The sequence below is a fragment of the Gopherus evgoodei genome, chromosome 2 (assembly GCF_007399415.2).
Source record: "Gopherus evgoodei ecotype Sinaloan lineage chromosome 2, rGopEvg1_v1.p, whole genome shotgun sequence".
Taxonomy (NCBI): Eukaryota; Metazoa; Chordata; order Testudines; family Testudinidae; genus Gopherus; species Gopherus evgoodei.
In genome coordinates, this window is record NC_044323.1 from 156431732 (window position 1) to 156456477 (window position 24746).

At 42.2% G+C, this 24746-nt stretch overlaps 1 protein-coding gene across 4 annotated transcripts in view; it reads right to left on the reverse strand.

Annotated features, from left to right (window-relative positions):
• Positions 1-24746, reverse strand: part of DOCK5 (dedicator of cytokinesis 5) — a 142046-nt gene that overhangs the window by 60808 nt on the left and 56492 nt on the right. For all 4 annotated transcript variants that reach the window (XM_030552020.1, XM_030552018.1, XM_030552017.1 and 1 more), the window contains exons 7-20: positions 22708-22843; positions 21761-21918; positions 21057-21138; positions 19234-19363; positions 16344-16416; positions 14763-14905; positions 13890-14015; positions 9727-9851; positions 8776-8874; positions 7603-7675; positions 5806-5909; positions 4309-4498; positions 2330-2427; positions 809-898 (exon numbers count right to left, since the gene is read on the reverse strand). In XM_030552020.1, the coding sequence (XP_030407880.1) occupies positions 809-898; positions 2330-2427; positions 4309-4498; positions 5806-5909; positions 7603-7675; positions 8776-8874; positions 9727-9851; positions 13890-14015; positions 14763-14905; positions 16344-16416; positions 19234-19363; positions 21057-21138; positions 21761-21918; positions 22708-22843 (1627 nt within the window). The remainder of the gene's footprint in view (positions 1-808; positions 899-2329; positions 2428-4308; positions 4499-5805; positions 5910-7602; positions 7676-8775; positions 8875-9726; positions 9852-13889; positions 14016-14762; positions 14906-16343; positions 16417-19233; positions 19364-21056; positions 21139-21760; positions 21919-22707; positions 22844-24746) is intronic.

Consider the following 24746-nt stretch of genomic DNA (forward strand, 5'->3'; position numbering starts at 1 on the left):
ATCCTGCAACTTTGCTAAAACTGTGGCCTGAGTAATTGCACACTGCCTCTCAAAATCCCTCCCAGTTTCAGCTGGATACAGTGATCTTCAGTTTCTTTTCTAAACTATCACATTCTGTTGCTGAGCTTTATTAAACAGTTGCTTCCTTGTTCCATGCAATGTCTTTGTACCGTCTGCTGGATGTTTTACTGGGATCTTTGTACAAAATGCTCTCTTGTTGAGAGGCACTATTGCCCAATACAGAGGGGCTGGACTGGCACTCAGGAAGTGTTGGGTCTATTTCCAACTCGGCCACTGACCTGCTGTGCGGCCTTGAACAGTTCACTTCCTCTCTGTACGTCCAGTCTATTGGAGGATACTTTCCTTCTGTGTAAAGTGCTTTGAGATCCACAGATGAAAAATGTTATATGTAAGGAGCTAGGAATTATGTACCTGTCAATCCCTGTTAGGATGACCAGATAGCAACTGTGAAAAAACGACACAAGGGTGGTGGGACAGTAGGCGCCTATATAAGAAAAAGTCCAAAAAATTGGACTGTCCCTATAAAAATGGGACATCTGGTCACCCTAATCCCTATTCTCATTATATTCATGGAAATAGCCACAGTACATCTCATATCCTTGCCTTACATTAGCACCCAATGACTCCTGGACTAGTATAAACAGCATTTAAATATAATTTCATATTTCTCATTAAGTGAGACACCAATCAATTGTCCAGTGGAAACAATAGGAACAGAATGAGAAGACAGGCTGAAGAAATGGCTGAAATAAAGGTGCTTCGGGATATGCAGATAACAACCACTCACCAGTGCATCAAACACAAGGAAGTCATAGGTTTCATTGTCTGACATCTCCATCATTATGTTGAAAAGTGCATCAAGTGTGTCTTGTAAAAACTAGAGAGAGAACACAATGGGGAAGCAGAAACAGAGGTTATTTCTGTTGCAGTGCTGCTCAGGAATCCTCTCTTCTGGTCCCCTTTCCCCCCAGGAGCATAGGGAAAACAGAAAGGGCTTGATCCGGCCCAGCAGAGGTGTGAAAGCTGCATGTATACGAACAGGTAAAAAGGGATTAGCAGGACAGAGGATGCAGAGGAGCCCAACCACACACTGTGCATGCTGGTACATATCTGCCAAATTGCTCCTTCCTAGTAGCAGGAGCAAGGTCAATAAGAAGTACTGGGTGAGCAACTCTCCAACATGAAGATCACACGTAAGCCCATATCTGCCATACCCTGCCCCCTTTTTATCTGGCACAATGTGAGAGTACAGGAGTGGCCGGCTCTACAAAGGGGCTTACCCCTAACTTTGCCCACACATTGCCTCTGCTTGCAGCGGAGCATGTCAACCTTGTGCTCTGTGCCAAAGGATCACGGACAAGCCTTCCAAGCACAACATTCCTTTGGCAATCACCAGGAGTCCTGATTTTACAAACATGCCACCTTCACTTGAGTAGCTCAGCAAGTAAGACAATTTTCAACTGACTTTCAAAGCAAACCCCCAGTTTCACAACCCCAGTGAGCCGACATAGCGATTATCCAAAATTTAAAAAAAAAATCTCTCTCAAAATCAGAATTTCATGTTCCTGGAAATTCCAATTTTCAGCTGAAGTTCTCAAGCCACTCAGACTCAGGCAATAAGTTCTTTGTGGCACAGACTGTCTTTTTCTTGTGTGTCTGTATAGCACCTAGTGACTGGGGCCATCTAGATGCTACTGAAAATAAATAAAAAATGATCAGGGTTTTCCTGATTATCATATTTTGCAAGAACTTGTATTGACTTCTCCCTACAGTCCCAATCCTGCAAATAAAGTAGTTTTCTGTTGCAACTTTCCAGAAAGAGTATTTAGGTTTTGTTTCTAGCTCTGTGTATTTGCTATGAACGTAACACCCCCTAAAACTCATTACTATCCATGCTACCTCTGGACTTTTCAGTAACTGCACACCTGTAAATGAGCCTGCGCGTTTTAAGCAAGTTAGCACACTCACTGGAATACCGAGATCACGGCCTATTATGCTGACCAGTCCTGTCTCATTGTTTTCTTGTGCTTCCTTGTCTATCTGTATCCACATGTTGTCTCTGTCTTATACTTAGATTGGGGCACGGACTGTCCTTTTGTTCTCTGTGTCTATAGCATCTAGCACAGTGGGTTTCTACTACATGACCAGGGTTCCTAGGCTCTATGGTCATACAAATAATACGGTGAAGAAGGAGACGAAGTAGCAGTAGTAGCAGTAGTCAAGGTTTAAAAGTTAAGCACGTGTCTACGTGTTTGCAAGATTGGGACCTAAATCTCTATGTACACCAACAGAAGATGTGATCTTGTACCTTTACAATTTCTCCTCCTTCCACATCCATTAGCTTCTTTAGGTTGTGCGCGATGTGCTGAGAGTTAGAACGCCAGTTCAACAAACCCAGAAGGTCAACTACCAATGACAGAACAACGACAATTAGTGACAGATCGCAAAGAACACCAGAGCTGATTTACCCTAATGGCTTCAGACCAATAAAGAAATGGAAACAGTGCTTGTTTTTAGTATCAGCTTATAAGAAACAAGTCATACTACTTTGTAATGCCTGTTTCAACTTTGCCAAGTGTTGCCCTTGCTCTTGGAGGCACACCTATGATTTTAAATCCTAGCACACAAAACATGATTTTGCAGACTTCTCATGTACTTAAGAGAGGACACCCATAAGCTGGGAATTCCATCATACTGAATGACTTGACTGACAAACATTCTTATATTTACTTCAGAGTTTTCGGAATGCTTCTTAAAGCTACACTTTAAGCCTCTTTTAGGAAGCGAGTTAAGCTGTGGGCTTCATCGATCACAGCTCTGGACCATCCAGGGACATCAAATTCAGTGACAGGCTGTGGCTGAGATTTTCAAAACAGTCTAGGAGATTTAGAGACATAACCTCCATGAAAGCTACCAGTGGATGTGTGTGTAAATCCCCTAGACTGCTCGGAAGATCTCAACCACAGTCTGCAAATAAATTTGATCACTACCTTTTAAAGGAAGAGCAGACACATAATATGCAATCAAGACACAGAAGGCCAAATTTAGAGTCTAATGAAAGTTTGAGTTGGCATAATTTATACTGTCTCCACCCCAAAACCACATAGTATGTTGATTCCCCTTCTAGATTAAGACTGACAGTCTCAGAGTCACTTACTAATATGTGACCTACCCCCCCCCATATATATTTTACCCATCACCACTGATTTTGGCCCTGTCTCCAGCTGAATACCTATAAAATGTGCAGACAATACCAAGCTGGGAAGGGTTGCAAGCACATTAGAGGACAGGATGAGAATTCAAAATGACCTTGAAAAATTAGAGAATTGTGCTGAATTCAACAAGATGAAATTCAACAGTGACAAGTACAAAATACTTCATTTAGGAGGGACAAATCAAATGCACAGCCACAAAATGGGGAATAACTGGCTAGGCGGTGGTACTGCTGAAAAGGATCTGGTATTTATAGGGCATCATAAATTGAAGTCAAGTCAACAATGTGATGCAGCCATGAAAAAGGCAACTATTCTGGAGTGAATTAACTGGAATGTCACACATATGAGGTAATTGTCCCGGGGGTGAAGCCTGGAGCGCTGTATCCAGGTCTGGACACACTTTAGGAAAGATGTGGAAAAAATGGAGAGATTCCAGAGGAAAGCAACAAAAATGAGCAAAGGTTAGAAACCCTGACCTATGAGGAATGGTTACAAAACCTGGGCATCTTTAGTTTTGAGAGAAGACAACTGAGGGGGGAACCTGATAACAGCCTACAAATACATTAAGTACTGTACCAAAGAGGACCGATCAATTGTTTGCCACATAAAATGAAGGTAGGACAAGTAGTAATGGGTTTAATCTGCACTGGGGAGATTTAGGTTAGATATTAGGAAAAACTTTCTAACTTCATGGGCAGTTAAGCTCTGGAATAGGCTTCCAAGGGATGTAGTGGAATCCTCGTCATTGGAGGTGTTTAAGTACAGGTTGGATAAACACCTGTCTGGGATGGTCTAGGTTTACTTGGTCCTGCCTAAGCATACAGTGCTGGACTTGACAACTTCTTGAGACTCCTTCCAGCCCCACATTATGATTCACAGTGGAGGACCAAAAGAGAGTTGCTCTACTTGCTAACACCCTAACAGGAAGGTGTTAGAAGGTGCAGGTTAAAGTCGCCTCTAACCTAATAGTGTCTAAGAGAGTCTTCGTGTAAGGGGGGAGGGCCTCGTTCACCTAGCAGACAGTTCTCCCAGCACAGCATAGCGCCCACCCCGCTGCTAGTGCCAGACCTACCGTTCTGGGTCAGTTTGGTGGAACAGATAAGAGTGCCGATCTGGAAGCTGTCCTTCGTGCTGTCTTTAGTGGGGGTGAAGTTGGCCAAGTGGTGCAGGTTTTTGCCTGGTGGGCTGTCCTTCTCCTCCTCTACTTTTGTGCCAGGAAGAGTTAAGTAGAATTTAGCATCTTCCATTTTCTTGTTATCGCCCTGTTGACAGAACAAAGTGTGTGTGGGGGGGGTCATTTCAGATACTGATAATACTCCATCTTGCCCCTGTCCACATAAGAGGCAGGCACTCATTAGCTACAGATGCTCTCCAACAGACCGCGTGTTTTTTCGGCAGTTTTCACATCTGCTATGGACTGGAATTCTTTTTAAACTGTGCATGGAAAAATCGCATTCTATCTAAGGCACTTATCTGGCCTCATCCTCAGAGTATCTGAGCACCTTGCAGTCTTCTAATGTATTTATTTTCTCAACACCCCTGTTGGGTAGGAAAGTGCTGTCAACCCCATTTTACAGATGGGAAATTGAAGCACAGAGATACTAAGTGATTTCCCCCCAAAACAAGATCTTGTACCCGCATCTCCCAAGACTCTAACCACCGGACCAGGTTTCTTTTCTCTGTGTTGTAGCTTATCCATAGATAGTCTCAGGAATACAGGAACTGTCATACCTGAACAGATCAGTGACCCATCCAGTCCAGTATCCCATTTCTGACAGTGGCCAGTACCAGATGCTTCAGATGAAGGAACAAGAAACCTACAATGGAATAGCCTGCCCACTTCGAAAACCTTCCCAAGGCTTCAGGTGGTTTTGTTTAAACCCTGAAATATGAGTTTCTCTCTCTCTGACACATTTTATCCAATCTAATGATACCATGGAAGTTAACACGGTAGCAATGCACTTCACAAATGTATTGTAGTATTATCTACGTTATAAAACACTAATGACATCCCAGTACTGGGAGAGTTCACTCCACGAGTCGCTATTAAATCTTTGCCAGAGTAGGAAGCAACTGCCACTTTGCCAGTGCAGATTATAATGTGTAGATTAAAGAAGTTTTACTGCCACTTTAATACCCTTGTGGTTCCCTGCAGTGGTTAACTTTCTGTTACTGTGCCTGAAAACACGGTATCTCTCCCCTTGTCAAAGACAGCTCCTCCTAAAGGCAAAAAGGGAAAAGACGTGACTCCTTGCCCATTCTCTACAGGCTGTCTGGGTTACGGGACCAAATACAGCAAACAAGCAAAATGGATTCTCAAGCTACTACAAGAATGTATCAGACCTGTGTCAAAGTGATCAGAGGTCTGCCCAGTGCAACCTTATTTAATAGTGGCTTATCATGACCACAAATTAGTGTGTCACTGGTTCTCAGACTCTGGTGGTTAACAGGGATCTTTGCATTGGCGAGTAAAGTAGGGCTTGTGTTACCAAGAGACTACACACGTGGCTGAGAAAAACATTTCAACTAGTACAAGAATTGCACAACCACCGTTTTTCCCCCAAACTACCTTGTAAATGACTAAATTGTGTTTGCCATCCTGCAGAGTTGTTCCATCCGCATTCATCAGTTTCACAAAGGCCACCCCGAAAGCTCTCTCCGATTTATCCCTGGCTGCAAAGAAAAAGAACATAACCTTCACTAGGTGGGGCCTCTAGTCTGTCTCTTGGATATCTCCCAGCTCCCAACCCATGGGAAGGTTCCTTTGTGACTTGCTGCTACTAAGGAACAAAGCAAGAGTAGTAACTTCTGTTTAAAAAGCACTATTTCATTGCAACACACCTTAAGGCACGAGACCATTTTTACAATAAGATGGGAACACTTCCTTGTTAATGCCTCATCATATCCAAATTTTCAATGAGTAGATGCAAGAAGAAAGGCACTGCAATTTGCATCCCTACAGAGCAATTCTGCACAGAAGTTAAGGCTGACATTTTCCAAGGAGGCCTAATTTTAATGATAATTGAGCACTCAAATCACTTAGGTAGTTTTGCGAATCACAGCCTTAAATGTTAATGTATTTGTTATTTGTATTCCAATAGCTAGGAGCTCTGGTCATAGCCCATGGCCCCATTTTGCTAGGCATTGTACCAATACAGAACAAAGAGATGGTCTCTGGCCCAAACAGCTTATAATCACTTGTACATATAATCACAGGAATTGTGAATGCAAATGCATGCATTTCTGACCTCATACCTACTGCCTCTATCTTTGCAAATCTGGCATCACCTCTTGCATTTAACTCTATGGATTTGTCTGTGACAGAGTACTAGATAGGAAACCCTGAGTCAGCACTCTGTTTACAGCAGCTCAAATCAGGCATAGCAGAATGGAGCTGATGAGGCAGACCTGTGCCTAATTTGTAGGTGGGGCAGGGTAGAAAGGCTAATGAACCCATTAGCCAGAGCCCACAAACAGGCACAGGAAGGAAGTGAAAAGGGGGGAAGTAGGAGTGCAAAGGGGAGAGAGATTGGTCTCCTCCTGCTTGTAAAGGCGCTAGGTATACTGTGAAAATGGTTGGACTCAATTATAAATAAACTGCACAGGGTGTTGAACCAGCACAGGGTCTCTGCATGATCTGTTGACTGAGACAGAAGCAGAACCAAGGAGGCCCTGGTTACAGTGTCTTACAGCCCTTTTTGGTTCAGTTTCCCAAGCTACTGATCTGATCTCATGAGGCCACCCACAGCTCTGAAATGGCTTCATGAGATTTCTGGTTATTTAACTTTCTTATTAACCTCTCGTGAACTTGATCTAAAGTCCTCCTGCAACGAGGCCATCAAGACCTGAGTATACTGCATTCCGGCACTGACTTTTGTAAATGACTTAAAAATGAAATGAGTAGTTCAGCTCCTCAGCATGAAAGACAGGCAGTCCTTTTTCCTATTTTTATAGACAAAGCCATTTTAAGGTTCAAAAAACTATCCCCGGTTACATGTGTCATTCCTATTTCTTGCTTCCAATCAGGATGTGGAAATGCTGAAACACACCAAGAAAGGCTGCTGCTGAGGGATTTCCAACAAGAATCAGAAGCAAAAGTGCTGGAAATCCAGTGGGAAAAGCCTGCTTTCTTAGACTAGCAGCCCCATTTTGCTCACCCATTAAGTTGAAGGGGCTCATCAGAAACCATTCCCTTGCTTGTCCATGCCAATGCCCAACTCCGAACCATCCCCTTCCCAGCAGACTACAGTTAGGAGGAAGGCCAAATGCTGGTTCCAGCTTTGCAGGACACTCAAACATATCTAGGCTACAAAATGCACAATACACATGGGGGGAAACCTTCCTGGTCTCCGCTTCAAGTACTTACATTCCTGTGATGATCGGTGACGGAACGTAAACCTCAGATGGCAACGACTGACCTCTTCAATTGCAATAGACACCTGAACATTACATGAGAGGTCAAACAGAACAACAATTAGGGCTTCTCATATGCATCTTATTAGGAGGAACACAAAATATTCTACAAACACTAACAAAAACAAGTCTTATGACATGCTCCAACCCCTCACTCACCCCGAAGTCTAACAACCATTTTGCAGATGGGAAAAGCATAGTTAGAAATGAAGTACCTTACCCAATGTAACACATCAGTGGAAAAAAGTCAGAGAGAGAATCCAGGAGTTCTTTTCCCTGGCCCTACATTTGAAAATTCATCTCTAGTTCTGTTTAAGATCTTCAAAGGATCACAGGAAATTCAACATGCAAATGCCATTGAAACTGAATGAGATTTGAGCATTTAACTCCCATAGGCTCTTTTGAAAACTTTACCCCCTAATCCAATTTGCACTATCTTCATGAAAGCATTTGCTAAAGCCTTTCAGCCCTGAATCCATTGGTACCTAGGTATTTAAATTACTCTGTGTGTATGCACGCATGTGTATATACACACACACATGCACAAATATATATGCATTGGTACTTTATGTTACTGGGAAAGCTCTTCTCAGATGCAGCATCTTATAGAGCATCTTACAGTAATATAAGTGGCCAGTTGGCTTGGCCAGAGTTATGCAATCAGAGCTTCAATAATGTCTGGAATCCAGGACCCTCTCTCTCCTTCATCATGAAAAACATTTAGGAAGTAAATGGAAGGGCCTTTCAAGGTTTTATTTTACCAGGATTCCAAGTGCATAAAAGCAGGCCTGTTCTTTCCATTTCAGAGACTCCCTCCAATTCAGATTAGCAGTTAAACCCTTCAGTTATCCCAAAGATACTCTGCTTCTGTCTACAGCAAGGATGCAGATGATTTTTAGAAGCACACAACAGATCCAGTGATGATACCTTTTCTAGTAAATCCTTCAGCTACAGCTGAAAGTGGACCAGAGTCCTGTTTGCTGAAAGACCAGACAACACTGTCTCTCTAGACCACATAGGACAACATGCTACTCTACATGTCCTTGGCTGATTCAAGGCTTGTTGATTAGTCCTATTCTTTAGGCTCCAGGTGAAGGGAGCAGGACTGTAAAACGCACATACTCACCTTTACGGTTTCATACCAACAAGGCTGCTTGACTTGATAGTAAACAACGGACTTGTATTCGGAGATCCCTTCATAACCAGCACCTGGATGGATAGCTTTCTTTGGGGAAAAAGATGAGGAGAAGGTGAAGATCAAATAAAGTCAGGAAAAAATACCTAGATGCTTTTTAAAATTTTACCCTAAGTGACTTAGGAGCCTAAGTCCCATTTTCAAAAGTGACTTGGGCACTTAGGAGCCTAAATCACTTTTGAAACTGGGACTTAGCCATCTAAATCATTTTGGTGATTTTTTAAAATGTTACTCCTAACGTTCAAAGATTTCCTGACATCAATATTAATGTGTAAGTTTTGTAGGACTGAGTCCTAAAATTCATTGTATAAGAGATTGGAATAAACTAGGGTTATACAGAGACCTAAAGCTCGGCATGCAGAGGCCTCTGTGAGACACCTGTTTATTTTGGTAAATTACTGTCAAGTCTCCAGCTGCCAAGGTGTGCAACCTTCAGCTATGCTCCAGCAGTTGAGTTTCCTACGTGACTAACTGAAACTTAAGGCTCAAGTTTGGAGGAAGAAAAATAAAAAGCAGCAGAGATAAGAACAGAACTCAGGAGTCCTGATTCCCAGAACCATGCTCTAACCACTACACTACATCGCACTCCCCTTACCTATATCCTATGCCTCCTATTGATGTTTGAGGTGGAAAAGACCCATTATGTCATCTAATCCATCCTTCAACCAATGCAGGTGTGTCCATTACATTTTCTATTGCTCTTCCCAGCAATGCAAATCACAGAATTACTAAATTCCCCTAGAATTACTTTAATTCAACAGACACACAGTCCTTGCTCATAGGATCTCCGCAAGGGCCATCTCAGCTGGAGATCCTGCAGCAGCCCACTATGTGCATAAAGCAACATCTTTATCACCCACCACCCAAGTAGGTCCACCATACCTCCAAGAGGTTGCCATCTTCGTCATGCACAGACATGGTGACTTCTACATTCTTGGGAGTCTTCTTCTTCCCTTTGTCAAACTCTCCTTGTATTAGAGTGATGTAGATGTCGTTTCGAACATCACCTGAAACATTAAGAGACTCCCAGTGAGCCGCTTTTCGTGGACAGCCAGCTGGGGGAAGTTACAGGGTTAACATTTCACACCCCAGCATGGGATTTTGACAATATTATTTTGCATCCTGGAATGATACTAAGAGAGCTCTAGATTGAACTACTGGTCTCATTTTCACCTCACTTTTTGGATCAGATTCTACCATGTGCCAATCTTCTTGCTAATAATCCTTGTATGCATGACTTCCACACAACACCTGTTTATGACCACAAATGGACTCATGAATAAAGGACAAGAGAGCTTCATATTCCATTATGCCATGACCAAGTTCATATCTTTTGTATTTCTCTTTCCTATCTGCCAAGGTGAATTCCTCCCTATGTGAATTCAATAGAGCAGGTGGGGAAAAATGTCATGATGAAAGATGGCTTTTTGACTAAATGGAAATGTTCTACAAAAAATTCCATTCATTGACATTTTTCAGGTTTCCTTACATAAACTATAACAACTGAAACAAAACTGAAAATTTTCAAAGTTTTCACTTTGTGGATGAAATTCCGAAATTCTACTGAAAGTTTTTGACAAAACAGAAAATTTTTAATCTTATTTGAAAATTTAAGTGGAAAACATCACACGCTTTTCAACCAGCTGTGGAACAGAGCTCTGCACAACACGTAAATCCAGAATCACTGTGTCTTCTCACATCCTTCACAAGCAGGGTAGCAAGTCAAAGTTTGTGCTAGGTTCGACGGGGACAGGTGAGCAAAGCCCACAGGTAAGTGGGGAACAAGACCTGGGAGATGGGTTGGAAACAGGAGGGAGCACGGGCTATAATGGCAGAAAGAAAGGAGAGTCAGGGCAAAGCTGGGAGGCAAGATCAAACCAGTATCTTAGATGCCTATATATAAATGCAAGAAGTATGGGTAATAAGCAGGAAGAACTGGAAGTGCTAATAAATAAATACAACTATGATATTGTTGGCATTACTGAAACTTGGTGGGATAATACACATGACTGGAATGTTGGTGTGGATGGGTATAGTTTGCTCAGGAAGGATAGACAGGGGAAAAAGGGAGGAGGTGTTGCCTTATATATTAAAAGTGTACACACTTGGACTGAGGTAGAGATGGACATAGGAGATGGGAGTGTTGAGAGTCTCTCGGTTAGGCTAAAAGGGGTAAAAAACACAGGTGATGTCGTGCTGGGAGTCTACTACAGGCCACCTAATCAGGTGGAAGAGGTGGATGAGGCTTTTTTTAAACAACTAACAGAATCATCCAAAGCCCAAGATTTGGTGGTGATGGGGGACTTCAACTACCCAGATATATGTTGGGAAAATAACACCGCGAGGCACAGACTATCCAATAAGTTCCTGGACTGCATTGCAGACAACTTTTTATTTCAGAAGGTTGAAAATGCTACCGGGGGGAAGCTGTTCTAGATTTGATTTTAACAAATAGGGAGGAACTTGCTGAGAATTTGAAAGTAGAAGGAAGCTTGGGTGAAAGTGATCATGAAATAACAGAGTTTGCAATTCTAAGGAAGGGTAGAAGGGAGTACAGCAAAATAGAGACAATGGATTTCAGGAAGGCGGATTTTGGTAAGCTCAGAGAGCTGATAGGTAAGGTCCCATGAGAATCAAGACTGAGGGGAAAAACAACTGAGGAGAGTTGGCAGTTTTTCAAAGGGACGCTATTAAGGGTCCAAAAGCAAGCTACTCCAATGGTTAGGAAAGATAGAAAATCTGGCAAAAGACCACCTTGGCTTAACCACGAGATCTTGCGTGACCTACAAAATAAAAAGGAGTCATATAAAAAATGGAAACTAGGTCAGATTACAAAGGACGAATATAGGCAAATAACACAGGAATGCAGCGGCAAGATTAGAAAGGCAAAGGCACAAAATGAGCTCAAACTAGCTATGGGAATAAAGGAAAACAAGAAGACTTTTTATCATACATTAGAAGCAAGAGAAAGACCAAGGACAGGTAGGCCCACTGCTCAGTGAGGAGGGGGGAAACAGTAACGGGAGACTTGGAAATGGCAGAGATGCTTAATGACTTCTTTGTTTTGGTCTTCACTGAGAAGTCTGAAGGAATGTCTAATATAGTGAATGCTTACGGGAAGAGGGTAGGTTTAGAAGATAAAATTAAAAAAGAGCAAGTAAAAAATCACTTAGAAAAGTTAGATGCCTGCAAGTCACCAGGGCCTGATAAAATGCATCCTAGAATACTCAAGGAGTTAATAGAGGAGGTATCTGAGGCCATGTCCAGACTACCCGCCGTATCGGTGGGTTAAAATCGATTGCTCAGGGATCGATATATCGCATCTAATCTAGATGCGATATATCGATCCCCGAGCGTGCTTATATCGATTCCGGAACTCCATCAACCCCAACGGAGTTCCGGAATCGACAGGGAGAGCCGCGAACATCGATCCCGCGCGGTGTGGACGGGTGAGTAATCCGATCTTAGATATTCAACTTCAGCTACGTTATTCACGTAGCTGAAGTTGCGTATCTAAGATCGATTTCCCCCCCCGTAGTGTGGACCAGTCTTGAGCCTCTAGCTATTATCTTTGGGAAATCATGGGAGACGGGGGAGATTCCAGAAGACTGGAAGGGGGCAAATATAGTGCCCATCTATAAAAAGGGAAATAACAACAACCCAGGAAACTACAGAACAGTTAGTTTAACTTCTGTGCCAGGGAAGATAATGGAGCAGGTAATTACAGAAATCATCTGCAAACACTTGGAAGGTGGTAAGGTGATAGGAAATAGCCAGCATGGATTTGTAAAGAACAAATCCTGTCAAACTAATCTGATAGCATTCTTTGATAGGATAACGAGCCTTGTGGATAAGGGAGAAGCGGTGGATGTGATATACCTAGACTTTAGTAAGGCTTTTGATACAGTCTCACATGATATTCTTATAGATAAACTAGGAAAGTACAATTTAGATGGGGCTACTATAAGGTGGGTGCATAACTGGCTGGATAACCGTACTCAGAGAGTAGTTATTAATGGCTCCCAATCCTGCTGGAAAGGTATAACAAGTGGGGTTCCGCAGGGGTCTGTTTTGGGACCGGTTCTGTTCAATATCTTCATCAACGATTTAGATGTTGGCATAGAAAGTACGCTTATTAAGTTTGTGGACGATACCAAACTGGGAGGGATTGCAACTGCTTTGGAGGACAGGGTCAAAATTCAAAATGATCTGGACAAATTGGAGAAATGGTCTGAGGTAAACAGGATGAGTTCATAAAGATAAATGCAAAGTGCTCCACTTAGGAAGGAACAATCAGTTTCACACATACAGAATGGGAGGAGACTATCTAGGAAGGAGTATGGTAGAAAGAGATCTAGGGGTCATAGTGGACCACAAGCTTAATATGAGTCAACAGTGTGATACTGTTGCAAAAAAAGCAAATGTGATTCTGGGATGCATTAACAGGTGTGTTGTAAACAAGACACGAGAAGTCATTCTTCCGCTTTACTCTGCGCTGGTTAGGCCTCAACTGGAGTATTGTGTCCAGTTCTGGGCACTGCATTTCAAGAAAGGTGTGGAGAAACTGGAGAGGATCCAGAGAAGAGCAACGAGAATGATTAAAGGTCTTGAGAACATGACCTATGAAGGAAGGCTGAAGGAACTGGGTTTGTTTAGTTTGGAAAAGAGAAGACTGAGAGGGGACATGATAGCAGTTTTCAGGTATCTAAAAGGGTGTCATCAGGAGGAGGGAGAAAACTTGTTCACCTTAGCCTCCAATGATAGAACAAGAAGCAATGGGCTTAAATTGCAGCAAGGGAGATTTAGGTTGGACATTAGGAAAAAGTTCCTAACTGTCAGGGTAGTTAAACACTGGAATAGATTGCCTAGGGAAGTTATGGAATCTCCATCTCTGGAGATATTTAAGAGTAGGTTAGATAAATGTCTATTAGGGATGGTCTAGACAGTATTTGGTCCTGCCATGAGGGAAGGTGACTGGACTCGATGACCTCTCGAGGTCCCTTCCAGTCCTAGAGTTTATGAGTCTATGAAGATAAGGTACCTACCGGGAAGAATAATCTCAGGGAATCCCATTTTGCGAGCCACTGCAGTCGATCTGTCGACAAGGTGAGAAAAATCCTTCTGAACCTGGGCTAAGTCTCCAGGTAACAGCTTCAGGGAGACCCAGAGGCCTAAGAAAAAATATGGTACTTAATAAATGTTTACTGGTACAAGTGCAATATCTATAGTATGACCATAAACCCCGGGTTTAAGGAGAGAAAACTATGGCTATTTTCTTGTCATATATATATATATATATATGCAACCCCAAGTTTCTACTGGGCCTGATTCTCCAACACTTACTCATGGCTGACTATTACCTGATTCTGCAAGCAGAGCCAGTGATTTCAGTGGAACTGTCACTGGAGTAAGGTACTATTTAATTTCAGCAAGGGTGGCAGAATCCAAACTATAAGGTTTCAGACACATCCAAATCATTTAGGAAAAACAGAGGGGCTGGATGTAGTGGGATAAAAGGGGATGTAAGCTATGGAGTGTAGTTTACCAAGGTAACTACAACATTGGTGGCAAACTAGTTTAGTGAGAGAAATGGACGAGTCTGTTTTGCATAAGGATAGAATAAATACTAAGTAAGTGTAACCCACTGCTGAGTCTGTTACAGTCCCCCTCCTTGCCCAATCCACAGAGGATATGAGTCTGTTATAGCCCAGCTAGGGAGCTTTTGCAGCTCATGCTTTTAGCTTTGGAGGTTCCTGGTTCAATCTCTGGTGATGGGATAGCAGCATTTCACAGTTCGGCCCAATGGAAGCAAGAGACTCCAGTGGCCTTGATTTCTGAACCTTCACAAGTAATTCAATTCCTCTGTAAGAGAGGGAGGCTTTCCCCTGTGAAGCTGGCTCCTTGTCCAATGTATGTACCTTGCCCTTTATGATTCACTTCCTTTGCAGCGATGACTTTGTTGAAGACCGAAGTGAGCGGCTCATTCTCACCGATCACATGGGAAGTCATCAGAGGGGACATGATTAGCTGTCGCTGTCTGATGTAGGTTTCCATTGCAATTCTGAGAAGTGGAACAACAGAAGATGGGGTGCAGGCAGACTGAGGGCCAAGCAAGTCCTGGATCCAAACATCTCTGACCTTTGGATCTGGCCCCTATGGTCTTTAACAAGCCAAAGCAAGCCCTCCCTCTCCACCTCACCCCACCCAGATATGAACCCTCAAACTTTGGAAGATCCTAGATTTGGATCCAGACTCTGCATCATGAGCTAATATCTAATTAAAATGTCCCTGCCGCGCAGACAGACAGAAAAAACGGTTGTAAATCCACATTATTGTGGAAAGGAAAAACACTCTTTGGGGCAGTTTTTCTAGTAACATAAACAGGCCATGAAAGGAATAAAAAATCCTCCACTGAGAGTCCCTCATAATGACATGCTGGCTGAACCAAACAAACTGCTATATTTAGGATTGTAATAACACGGTTCAGCTTACCCAAACAAGCTTCATTTTCATTACTGTAACGTTCTGAACAAGTTAACAGTGCCATCAAAGGGCCAGTCTAAACAGAGAGGCAGAAAGGCATGGTTCTGGGGCTTGAATCTCCTCTCCAAAACAAAAATTGTAACCATGCAGCCAGGAATCATTTCACCTCTGACTTCTAGCCTCTTTACCCAATTCCTCCTACTCCATCCTTAGACAGATGATACACAGTGGTGCAGGCAAGGGAAATTCAATTGGATTTGTGCTCCCAATCATTTAGTTGCTATTGAGAATCCCATGCCCAATACCCATGCACAGTAGATGATGCCTCTGATTTTCGAGGTCTTTTTTATAGGAACCCACTCACTAATGTGCATAGGACTCTGAGGGTATGTCTATACTTACCGGGGATCCACGCTGCGGCGATTGATCCACCAGGGATCATTTTAGCAGGTCTAGTTAACACCTGATAAATTGACCACAGACCACTCTTCCATTGACTCCGGTACTCCATCAGAACGAGAAGCGTAAGATAAGTCGACGGGGGAGTTTCTCCCATCAATCCAGTGTGGTATAGACAACTGCAGTAAGTCAATCTAAGCTACGTCGACTCCAGCTACATGGGTAGACTTAACCCCGTAGTGTAGACTTGGCCTCAGTTCATCCTTCTATGATTTGAACGTATGCTTTCAGGGAGTCTGTCTACTTCAAATCTAGTGCTAAGATACCACCCACCAGCCATCCCCCTGCCAGTGGTCGTTTTCCCTGTCACACAGCATAAATCATGCTGATGAGGTTTTTACTGATGGCACTCGAGTCAATCATTTTGCTGCAAATTTTGGACTTTACATGACTGAAGATTTTTTTCTTTCAAAAGGGTCAGACTCTACAATTAACCAACGTATCTGCATAGTTCTTTCTGATACACCCCAAAGCTCCCATACAGACACTGCCATTCTCTAAGACTGTCTGCTCTGATTCATACAGCTCTGTGACTCACTCTGATGTCCAATACTTACTGCTGAAAAGGAATAAAGTGTTGCTTTTCCTCATCATCCACCTTCCCATGTATGATATCAGTAATGTCCATTACTGCAATGAGACAAGTTTAACAAAGATCAATTTATACCTCTGCTAAGTGACTGTTAAAAAAACAAAAAGTCTTGCCCAACAGATGCTAATTCTGGTTCAGCTACACTAGTGGTAACAAATTTGGGAGAACTAAAGGGGCCACTGTTTTTTTTAAGTACCAAGCAGAGCTGGCTGACATGGCATTGGAACCATAAGCAGCAACCCATCCATACTAATTTTCCCTCCATGTTGTTCTGACTGGTGGAGCAGGATCAACAGTTGTAATGCTGGGGAAATTTTGCCAAAATTTCCCAACTGTGAACAAGGTCTAAATAGAATTTTGCTTTGCACATTGTATCTGTTAATCTATAAGGTGCCACAGGACTCTTCGTTGCTTTTTACAAATCCAGACTAACATGGTTACCCCTCTGATGCTTTGCACACTGTTTATTGATCCCCTCAAGGAAATCAATTACTTTCCAAAAGCCAAGTGGAAGCAGAAAATACTTATTCCCCTCCTGGAAGATGAATAATAGTTTTCTCAACTCTCTCTTCAGCCAGTCAATTGTCCTATTTGCATTGTTAATCTGATTGATTGACATAGTTCCACCCTTCAGTGTTCTCATCCTTTTAGCAGGAAAAGCAAATTTCCACACACAGCTTTTCTCATAGATCCAGCCTATAGCATGTCTATTCTTCCCTAGAAGAATGGATGGGATTTACAAAGATCTGATCAAAGCACAGAATTTACTTTTAGATTTCACATTCTGTTTAGTTCAAGGTTTAATTTTAATTTTCCCTGTGTGTTTTCAGACTGAGATTTTCAAAGCAGGCCAAGGGAGTTAGGTACCTAGCTCAATGGAAGCGGGCACCTAGCTCATTAAGGCTCCTTTGGAAATCCAAGCCTTGAAATGACTCCATGATAAGGATTTTAAAATCGACTGGGACACCTTGGTTTCATTGGACTAGAACTGGGCAGTTTAAGAATGGAGGGCATAACAACATAAGAACGGCCATACCGGATCAGACCAAAGGTCCATCTAGTCCAGTATCCTGTCTACCAACAGTGGCCAATGTCAGGTGCCCCAGAGGGAGTGAACCTAACAGGCAATGATCAAGTGATATCTCTCTCCTGTCATCCATCTCCATCTTCTGACAAACAGAGGTTAGGGACACCATTCCTTAGCCGTCCTGGCTAATAGCCATTTATGGACTTAACCACCATGAATTTATCCAGTTCCCTTTTAAACGCTGTTATAGTCCTAGCCTTCACAACCTCCTCAGGTAAGGAGTTTCACAAGTTGACTGTGCACTGCGTGAAGACGAACATCCTTTTATTTGTTTTAAACCTGCTGCCTATTAATTTCTTTGAGTAACCTCTAGTTCTTGTATTATGGGAATAAGTAAATAACTTGTTCTTATCCACTTTCTCCACATCACTCATGATTTTATATACCTCTATCATATCTCGCCTTTAGTCTCCTCTTTTCCAAGCTGAAGAGTCCTAGCCGCTTTAATCTTTCCTCATATGGGACCCTCTCCAAACCCCTAATCATTTTAGTTGCCCTTTTCTGATCCTTTTCTAGTGCCAGTATATCTTTTTTGAGATGAGGAGACCACATCTGCACTGTATTCATAGTATGCAGTATGTGGGCATACTATGGATTTATATAAGGGCAATAATATATTTTCAGTCTTATTCTCTATTCCCTTTTTAATGATTCCTAACATCCTGTTTGCTTTTTTTGACCGCCTCTGCATACTGCGTGGACGTCTTCAGAGAACTATCCATGATGACTCCAAGATCTTTTTCCTGACTCGTTGTAGGTAAATTAGCCCCCATCATATTGTATGCATAGTTGGGATTATTTTTTCCAATGTGCATTACTTTATGTTTATCCACATTAAATTTCATTTGCCATTTTGTTGCCCAATCACTTAGTTTTGTGAGATCTTTTTGAAGTTCTTCACAGTCTGTTTTTGTCTTAACTATCTTGAGCAGTTTAGTATCATCTGCAAACTTTGCCACCTCACTGTTTACCCCTTTCTCCAGATCATTTATGAATAAATTGAATAGGATTAGTCCTCGGAATGACCCGTGGGGAACACCACTAGTTACCCCTCTCCATTCTGAGAATTTACCATTAATTCCTACCCTTTGTTCCCTGTCTTTTAACCAGTTCTCAATCCATGAAAGGACCTTCCCTTTTATCCCACGACAGCTTAATTTACGTAAGAGCCTTTGATGAGGGACCTTGCCAAAGGCTTCTGGAAATCTAAGTACACTACATCCACTGGATCCCCCTTGTCCACATGTTTGTTGACCCCTTCAAAGAACTCTAATAGATTAGTAAGACACAATTTCCCTTTACAGAAACCATGTTGACTACTGCTCAATAGTTTACGTTTTCCTATGTGTCTGACAATTTTATTCTTAACTATTGTTTCGACTCATTTGCCCAGTACCGACGTTAGACTTACCAGTCTGTAATCGCCGAGATCACCTCTAGAGCCCTTTTTAAATATTGATGTTACATTAGCTAACTTCCAGTCACTGGGTACAGACTTCCAGTCATTGTAAGTAATGAATAGTAATAATATGTAGCTATCACAGAGAACTTTTTCCTCTGTAAATCTCAGAAGGTTTTACAAAGGCAGATGGTTAGTATTATTACACCCATTTTACAGATTGGGAAACAGGCACAGAGAAGTTATTTGACTTTCCCAAGTTCAGTGACAGGACCAAGAACCCAGGCCTCCCAATTCCCAAGCCAGTGTCCTATCCACTGGACTACGGTCCCTCTCAATTAATGCCTGCTGCAGCTTGGCATCTCCTACCTGCCACGCCAAATGGTCTCCGGAGCCCACCAGTGTGTTTCTTTCCATCTTTTAGCTCCATGTGCCCCACTCTCACAATTTGACACACCAAGCTGATTTTGGGCCTGATTACGTCCAAGCTGCTCAGGTCCTGGAGAAACAGCAGAGACCGTTTAACATAGAGAAAATTAAACCTAGTTGCTTTGTGAACGTAGAAAAAACAAAAAGATATCTGACAATATTCATCACTTCCTGGCCATCTGACAAGGACAAACACATTTAAATTAGGAAATAAATTTCTGAAAAGAAAGAAAACACAATCTCACTTATAAAAGGGTCGCTAAGGCAAATATATGGCATGCGCCTGACAGTTTTAACACATAGCAACTTCTTAACACCTTGTCCTTCAATAAGACTTCCTAGCACCAGTCCTGGAAACAATGGTAAATCATGTTATTACTAACGCACTATCTACTGATGACAGGACAGTTAGCTTGTGCCACTCTTGTTTCTAGTCTGAACATGCCACAAATGATTACATTGAAGTGTTATTCTTTCACGAACAGCTGGTTACAAGCGATTTTATATAATCCAGCCAGCTAGCTCACTAATGCCTGTACAAACTCAGAACTAAGAGCAAAATATTGACACAGAAACCCGACCAAAGAGCAGAACCAACAATGCACTCAAACTCAACTCCTCCTAAATAGAATTCAGTTGAAAACAACAAACAAGGCACGTAGGACCCCATTTCTAAATCTACTTTGGTGCCTAAACATGCAGTTAGACATTCAGTAGGATTTCCGAAAGTGCCTACTTGCATCTTTAGGCATCGAAATACCTTTAAAATGTGGCCTTTGGAAAAAATATATACCCTTACAGATATTAAAAAACAAACATGATGGGGCACATTTTCAAATGCAGACACCCCACCTTCTCAGTGCAACCTTAACTGTCCAAGCAAAAAGCATGGAAAACTTTCTGCTGGCAAAATAATTGTGGACGCAGCTCAACTGTTTGCATACATACATGATTTCCCTGAGCAAATGTGTAATGAAAACATAATCAGTATCCATGCATTTTTGGAAAGTGCAACTTCTCATTTTAAAAATTAACTCTAGTGCCATTAATGCTGTTGTGTTTTAAAATGACGTGCAACATATCAGATGTTATCTCTTCGGTACTTCTTTGCTGATCAAGCTTGCCACTTTGCTACTCTGCTAAGGATTACAAAAGCCTTTGTCTGTATGGTCCTTGCACATCAAGAACACATGCCATGGCCCCCATGATTTGCAAAGAGGTAGCCAAGTGACATGTGATTTTCAGTGCCCAACTTAAGACATCGTGAAAGGGTCCTGATTTTCAAAGGGCACTGTACGCAGCACTCTTTCAAAATCAGATCCCTTTAATTTCAATGTTTCAGTTGGGCAGCCAAACACGGAGTCACTCAAAATTACTAATCACTTCGAAAATCCTGGCAAACTAGATTTATGTGGTGAGGAATATAAAGCCAGGGCACGTCTTTGATGTGGCACTTACACTGCACATAACTTTCCAGTTTGGTTGGTAACATACTGGTTGACTCAGGTCATCTTGCCAAAGTAAATCAGCATTTGCCAGATACAAAAGCTTCCTCCCATAAAATACAAGAGAATCATTGTGTTTATACAGCACTCATTAAAAAAGGGAAAGGGAGGATAATAGTTTTGTTATTTATACAGGACTGGTTTTGATTAGGGACTCTAGGGGCTTCTCTAAGAGAAGCAGTAAATAATAATAATAAATATTACAGTGGATGACTAAGCACTGGAGAATTTCCAAGCTGCAAACACAACAGAACTTACTGTAAAGATCACTTGGAGATTATTAAGTTTCTCAATTTCCTTCGGCATCCCATTACTGCCCCAACGAACCAGGTAATTTTCACTATAAATAAAATAAAATAAACCTCTGCAATTCATGTATACTAGGTAAAATTTTCAAAAGCATCTAAGTTGCTTAGGCACTTTACAAAATTTTAGCTGACATCTTTCATCCCCAAGTGATATACACCTGATACATGAAAGTCACTTCGCCCATCGGTGAAATGCAGCCACCTCTGGGGTGTAGAGAGGCAGCTGTTTAACAGAACACACCAAACCTATAAACACAGTTTAAGGGAGGTAGTGAAGAAAAAATATTCAGTCCAAAAGGAAACTGCAGGGAGATACAAGATAAGTAGAATTTAAAGGGACAAGTTGGAATTTGACTAAGGTACTGGTATGAATATGTTTACCTGTTTAACAAGTGTTGTGGAATTTTTAAGTATCATATGGGCTCAAGAGGACTCTAATATATCAGCCTTTTATATACTGACCTATTACTGCTCATTTTAGCCTGTCCTACCCAAATCACTGTTGACGGAGTAACTAAAAGAAAGAACAAAAGACTAAAGAAGAAAACTACCGTAACCAACTCCTCCCTTATGGCCCTCTTTGCAGCGCCATCGGATGGGGCATCACAGTCACCGCAGAACAAGAGCAAACTTTCCGATTCAGCAGCAACCTACCTGATCAGTTTTGACTGGTCAGGATCATAGAGGCTCATGAACAACTCTGCATCTTCACCAATGTTGCAGACAAAGTTCTTGAAGTTCACGTACAGGCTGTAGGTATGTGTTGTGTTAAATACTGGCTGCCCTCGGAGATCTAAATTCTGTTGCAGAGACTGCAGAGAAAGATAAAATGAACATGAAGAAGTCTCCTTGGAAAGAACAGAGGCTTCACGTGGGATAAAGCTTAGTGCTGGGTCTCCTTAAGGATTCAACTAATTTCTAGACAGGACTGAAGGTTGATTCATTCAGTGGGATAGGAGGACTGATGAGGAAACCCATGTTGCACCCCAGGAGTGTCTGTGTCCCGTACCCATGGGGTAACCAAAGTGGTTCATATTATAGACATGTAACATACATATACGTTTACAAGAACAACAAATAGATCACAATTTGAATGTCTTTAACTAGAGGAGGAAAAAGAAGAATGCGTTTGGTTAAATTTAATATCCAAAAGTGCTCATATGGCACTTTGCCGTCTAAGTCTCATGGAAAGCCATTGAACAAGGAAGGGCAAATCTTAGAAAGAATATAGGCTGGAAGTCAATGACACAGGCTCCTAAGCCATTAAGATGCTGTTGAAAAGATGATTCAGTGCAGTTACCACTGAACATGCACCTGATGCCAAAACCTGGAAGGTAGAAGCAAGTTACATTATATCTGAGAATTTCAAAACTGCCAAGGAGCTCCAGATGCCCAGGCCTCATTAAATGGATTACTAAAATGGATTTCCTCCTTTTTTGTTTTTAATGGAAGCACAGTGGAATTCAGTTGAGCTTTGATGCCAGATAGAACACCACTATGACAGCATAACACCTCTTACTCAAAAACTCAGCTGACATACACAAAGGCAGAGAGCACAGGTGACTTCCTGGGGGTAAGGCCACAAACAAGCAGGGACATACCTTCTCCTCTTGGATCCTTTCATCGATCCTTTTGGATGCCATCTCATGGGACTTAAAGAGAGCAATCGTGCTGGTTTCATCTGGGTCCAGAATGTTTCCATTGTCATCTCGCACCACCAGATCCAGGCCTAAGATCCTGGGCAGTATCCATGTTACAGGTGGAAAGCGAGAATAATTGGAAATAAGTTGGAAGCAAATGCGATTTCAAGAGTCTTTTTAATGTCAGTATGGAAATGGAACAGAAAATGTTCATGCAACTTAAAAAAACAACAACAACGCAGGGATTTGTTTAAAGAACCAATGAAGAGTCCATCTCTGTGACAGCTGGGAAGATGAACAGATGACAAGCGTCACTACAGCAACCTGCTTTTTTAACTCTCACAGCTCTATAACATCACAATATATTGTCATGCTACCATTGAAGGTCAGCGATGACATGGGAGGTTCAATATCCATCTTTGCTTTCCTTTGAATCCTGGAGAACTGCTCCAGGATATAACATGGACTAGGAAACTAGCCCTCAGTTCTCCCCATGGTCTCAAAGGCAGTGATCAGAGGTACAGTATACAAGTATGGAACTACCATGCAAATTCCCTTTAAAGTATTCTCTCTCTGTATCTGCAGAGGCAATCAGAGGAGGAAGTCGGCAGAGGAAGTGCTAAGGTCTCCCACATCCCTCTTTCATGAGCTACAACCCCCATCCACACTGGTGGAAACAGGAATGAACTGACATGACAGAGCCTTGGTTCTGTGGAAGCCTTGGGAGGGCGGGGGGACTGGGCTTTGACAGCATGACCTACAGTTGATTGAGAGTTTGCACATATGTTACAGTCATGCTAGAGGAACCAACCTGACCAGAACCTCTAGCCCAGACAGGGCCCCCCAGAGACTTAGAAAATTGTGCCAACTACAGATATCAAACTGCAGCCTGGACCAGGTGCTGGGTGAGAAGTGATGACATTTTTAGTTCTTCTACCAATCCTGTGTGTAGCCCTAATACCCAGAAATACCATCCTTCACCCCCTACCATAAAAAAGGTAAGTAAAGAAAATATCTAGTAAAGGAGTAGAATTAATGAATTAGTTTAGCTAAGATGAGACCCCTTCAATGGCAATTTACATGTATTTTTAAGGGATATATCTGTGCATGTGTTAAATCTACTCAGTTTCTGCAAGAAGGTTAAATGGCTAATTTTCCAACTCTGCCTTCAAATAGATTAATGAGCCACAGAGACAATCCCAGGTCTATACAAACCCATGAAATGCTGCTTTGGCTGTCTACAGAGCTGTATCGCTTAACATGCTCATAAAGCAGTTTAGTTCCTGCCTTGCATCTAAATCCTGACCCTGGGCAGCCAGGCACAAACCACACTTCATGGGAGATGCCAGCTTCTTGGCAGAATTCAGACAGATGAGGTTTCTTTCCAAGCATTTGCATATGAAGTCCAAGCTGCTACATCCACTCCAGCGGGCTTAGTCACATTTCGAATGGGCGTGAGAACCCCCATTGTCCCCTTTCCAGGGAGAAATCATTTAAAGTCTGATTCTGTGCTACCTTGGAATGTCATTTGTACCAGCGCACAGTGAATGTAAAACACTGTCATTCTAATCTGGTCGTATTCTATGCCCATTTGGTACCAGTGTAATTGACTGCACAAGACGCAAGGTGACAGAGAAGCAGGCCCATAATCTCCAATTACATTTCAATAGTTCCCTTTTGGGGCTGCCTAGCACAGTTAATTAAATATAGTGAGGTAGATAGGGATGGGTGGGAGACAATATCAACATCAGAAGACACTAGCAGTGGGTCTGAGCTGCAGAGCTTAGTTTAGGATTCTGAGCTTTGTGCTCCCCAAAGATTAGGGGTATTTTGATTCAGATCTGCACTCGCCCACTGTGTGGGGCTGTTCTGATTCTGGGTTTCATTTTGTGCCTCTCTCTCTCATACAGAAGGTAAATCACCAGAGATCTGAGTGAGGACGTGGGCTGAGGAGGCTGAGTCTGCATTTGCAAACCCTCATCAGCTGGGGTTTGGCTTCA